Below are 3,979 nucleotides of genomic sequence, written 5' to 3'. Positions count from 1 at the left end.
ATCTCTATGTTCAAAAAATGACCCCTATTTGATTTTAAACAACAAAAGATGTTTAAAATAGAAAAAAAATCATACGATCACATAACCATCACGTGTCAGCCTCTCATGCTGCGCTATATGATTTATAGGATTTATGGCACACCCCTGCACTACAGAGGATCCATATCCATGACGTGTCACCCTCTCATTCTTCAACCTCTTTGGCTTATAATTTTACAAAACCCACATGTTCCAACTCGTTCGAATCACAAACCCACTCGGATCATTAGGATTTGGAACGAATCGTTTCTTCGAATTTTGAAAAACAAAACCGAGGCTTCGTGACGACTGAAGCCTCTAGAAACGGTAATGCTGGTGGTGTCTGTCTAGAGATTCCGGCTATCCCCCCACTAAACTAATAAGCTGTTCCTTATTCGATTCGCTCTTCAAAGTTCAAACGCAAGCAAATTGGAAGTTGGAACAAGAAACTCCGGAGTTAGAATCGGTGGAACTGCTGAAGGGGAGAGAAACGAAAAACCATTTTAATGGCAGAGAAGTTGGCACCGGAGAAGCGTCACAGCTTCATGCATGGAGGTCATCTCTCTCTCCCTCTCTTTCTGTGTTTCTGTATAAAAGCTTATCTGGGCTATTCATTTAATCGAAGATTATATCTTTTTTTTTTCGAATCAAGTGGATACGATTTGATTCTAGGGTTTTAGTTTTCAATCTATCAGTTCTTTTTGAGATTATGGATTGTTCTCTTTGCTTCATTTCTGGGTACTCATTTCTCTTGATAGTTTTTGTTTATTTTTGTACTTCAGGTCAGAAGGTATTTGAATGGGATCAAACACTTGAGGAGGTTAACATGTATATCACTCTTCCGCCCAATGTTCCTACAAAGCTATTCTACTGTAAGATACAGTCCAAGCACGTTGAAGTTGGGATCAAAGGAAACCCACCTTATCTTAACGTTAGTAGAGAAAAAAATCTCTCTCTCATTTGGTTATTTATTTATGTTTCAGTTTTTCATGGACAACGTTGAAGTAATTTTCCATTTATTTCCTGGTTTCAGAATGATCTCTCCAGCCCTGTGATGACTGATTCATCATTCTGGACTCTGGGTATTTGTTTTTTTGTCACTTTTGGTTCCAAGCAGGCATACCCATAATCTGATTCATTTATCAGACATTTAATGGTGTATCAAGTTTTAATTGTTAACTTAAAATTGTTTGATGTGGTCAGAGGATGGTACTATGCACATAACACTGCAGAAGAGAGATAAAGGGCAGACGTGGTCTTCTCCCATATTGGGTCAGGGCCAGCTTGATCCTTACGCAGCTGATCTTGAACAGAAACGCCTTATGCTCCAGAGATTCCAAGAAGAGGTTGGCACTTGGCTCTATAATTCTTCTTGTTTTAAATAACATTTGGATTGTTGGTCTGCCATGATTGTTTATTCCTTCTTAATTAGTGTTCTCACACGTCCAGATATGTAAACAGCTCAGTATAGGCAAATGGATGATATGGTACTATACTGGTATTGAATATTGCATGTGTACTGTGAACAAAAATATATAAATCACATATTGTTTGGAAAAACTTGATACTTATCACAAATTTCCTTAAACTTTTGCACAAGGAAAATTCTAGATTGTATACTTAAAGCTTTAAATATTGTTCATGCATGGTATCGACGTATTAGTTAAAACACCTCTATTTCTGGCATTTGTTTTTGTACTTGGATTTGTTTCTCAGCATCTTAGGCTTTATGTGCTCTTCATTCCAAGCATTCTGGTTAGTTCTCTGCAAACATTTCCCTCCCAAAACCTTGATTGTTATTTTAAAATAGATTCAAATAGAATGAAACATGATACACTTGAAATTCTCCAGTATGGATACTGGTAAAGGATGTGACAATTGATTTTTTATTTTATTTTTATCAATTCAGGGAGATTCTTCCATAAGAAAATATTTTTCTGAGTTGAAATATTGATCCCTTTTTTGTGACATTTCGGTGTTTTGGGTTATATCTTTAAGCTGAGGGGTTGAGGACTGATGGAAAGAAAATGTTGGAACTTTTTGAATGGTCTATTTCTCAGTTGATGGGAGATGGTCATGGTTTAAGGCTGAGCTTCCTTTATATGCCTTGGGTTCTTAATACTAGCTCTATTATGAACCTAATTAAGATATGCATTAAAAGGGTATCTTTCGTGGAGACCGAAATTACTGATAAATCATTCAATCACATCAGGAAAATGATAGCTGAAAACAGTCTTACTAGGGTTTTCTGATCTTGATGGGATCCTATAACAGGGAGAGATTGGGCATTTTGTTTTAGGATCCGGCCCTGTTTTTTATGAGTTCATTATTTTTGAGTGTGATGCATTTAGAATTAAGGCTCTTCATAGCAAATGTTACAGGCATCCCACTTTCGTTTAGTGAAAAGTTGATTGGTTCAAAGCGATGCTACTTCATGTATGAGATTGAATTCTATCCTTATTTTGTGCATTGCGGCACTGGTAAAATAACTTTATAATTTTATATAAGGGCTCTTGTTTCTTTGTTTATTGCTTTAGTAGAAGATCTCAAACCTTTTCCTTCTTGTTTTTCACATAAAAAAGTAACTCCAACAAAAAGAAAAAAAGATAATACAAAAAGCACATGGAAATAGGAGGGCAAAAAAAGTCTATTGTAGCAAATCACAGGTCAGGAAATTCAGTAGAAAGTTCATTGCAGGCAATCTAATCTAATTCATGAGGTGCTGTGATGCAGATATGGCTGCCCTTACCTGGTTGGACCAGCGGCTTTGGAAGCCAAGAGCCAAGAAAACCGGTCCAACTCAGGGTTTTGGTCCAACAATGGTTGGAAATAAAATTAGTAGCTATTTAGTATTTTATTTCATGCCTTTTATTTTCCAGATTTGAATGTAAGAGTTATGATTTATTTCCTTGTATTGGTTTCCTTTTATGGTTGTTTCCTGGTTTAGGCTAGTTTCCATTTCAGTTAAACTTCTAATTCTATGTCTTTACTTTCTTATATATTGACTGTAACCGATAGACAAAGAGAGTAATTTTGATTATTGAATGAAGATGTTGAGTTTGTGCACCAGTGAAGTGTATGATTCCCCTCCTTCCCTCTCTTTATTCTAATTTCCCCTTTCTTCCCTAAGGTTCTCCATCAACTTGGTATCGGAGCAAAGAAGAACCGGCCTAGCCCAGGGTTTTGGTCCAACAAGGGTTGGAAATAAAATTAGTAGCTACTTAGTATTTTATTTCATGCCTTTTATTTTCTATACTTGAATGTAGGAATTAGGATTTATTTCCTTGCATTGGTTTCCTTTTATGGTTGTTTCTTAGTTTAAGCTAGTTTTCATTTCAGTTAAGCTTCTAATTCTATGTATTTACTTTCCTATATATTGGCTGTAACTGATGGACAAAGAGAGTAATCTTGATTATTGAATGAAGATATTGAGTTTGTGCACCAGTGAAGTGTGTGATTCCCCTCCTTCCCCCTCTCTACTCTGATTTCCCCTTTCTTCCCTAAGGTTCTCCATCAACTTGGTATCAGAGCTGAAGATCCCCATTCCCCTTCTTCCTTCCATCTTCTTCTTCCCTTCCCATTCTCTGTCTAGGTTCTACTATGGCTGAGAACACCCAAAAAAAAAAATCCCAGAAACTTACTGAAACCTAGTCCTAATTCCTCCTTTTTCCCTTCCCTTCGATTCCCAATCAGGAGAACCCCCCACCTCCCCTTTCCTTTTTCCGCCAGCTACAATTGAAAAAAAAGAAAAAAAAGGAGAAGACGAAGAGAAGCAGCAGTGATAGCAACCAAAGAAAAAAAAAAGGAGCAGTGCAATCGATCCCTCCCCTTAGGGTTCTGCCGAGTGAAAAAAAAAAAAAAAATCCCAGAAACTTACTGAAACCTAGTCCTAATCCCTCCTTTTTCCCTTCCCTTCGATTCCCAAGCAGGAGAACCCCCCACCTCCCCTTTCCTTTTTCCG

The 3,979-nt window shown here is 37.1% G+C and overlaps 1 protein-coding gene across 2 annotated transcripts in view; it reads left to right on the top strand.

The window, feature by feature from the left end:
• Window positions 1–252: 252 nt before the first annotated feature.
• Window positions 253–3,979, top strand: part of LOC122071290 (nudC domain-containing protein 2-like) — a 19,920-nt gene continuing 16,193 nt past the window's right edge. Inside the window, exons 1-4 of one of the 2 annotated variants that reach the window (XR_006138130.1) lie at window positions 253–573; window positions 801–949; window positions 1,052–1,100; window positions 1,222–1,364. Coding sequence is in view for 1 of the 2 variants with exons in the window: in XM_042635616.1 (XP_042491550.1) it covers window positions 525–573; window positions 801–949; window positions 1,052–1,100; window positions 1,222–1,364 (390 nt within the window). In the remaining variant the exon portion in view is untranslated. The remainder of the gene's footprint in view (window positions 574–800; window positions 950–1,051; window positions 1,101–1,221; window positions 1,365–3,979) is intronic. The other variant, XM_042635616.1, reaches the window with a different exon arrangement.

The sequence above is a fragment of the Macadamia integrifolia genome, unplaced genomic scaffold, assembly GCF_013358625.1.
Source record: "Macadamia integrifolia cultivar HAES 741 unplaced genomic scaffold, SCU_Mint_v3 scaffold_19A, whole genome shotgun sequence".
NCBI lineage: Eukaryota > Viridiplantae > Streptophyta > Magnoliopsida > Proteales > Proteaceae > Macadamia > Macadamia integrifolia.
Note: the sequence above shows the minus strand (reverse complement) of the source record. Positions and strands in the feature narration are given on the sequence as shown.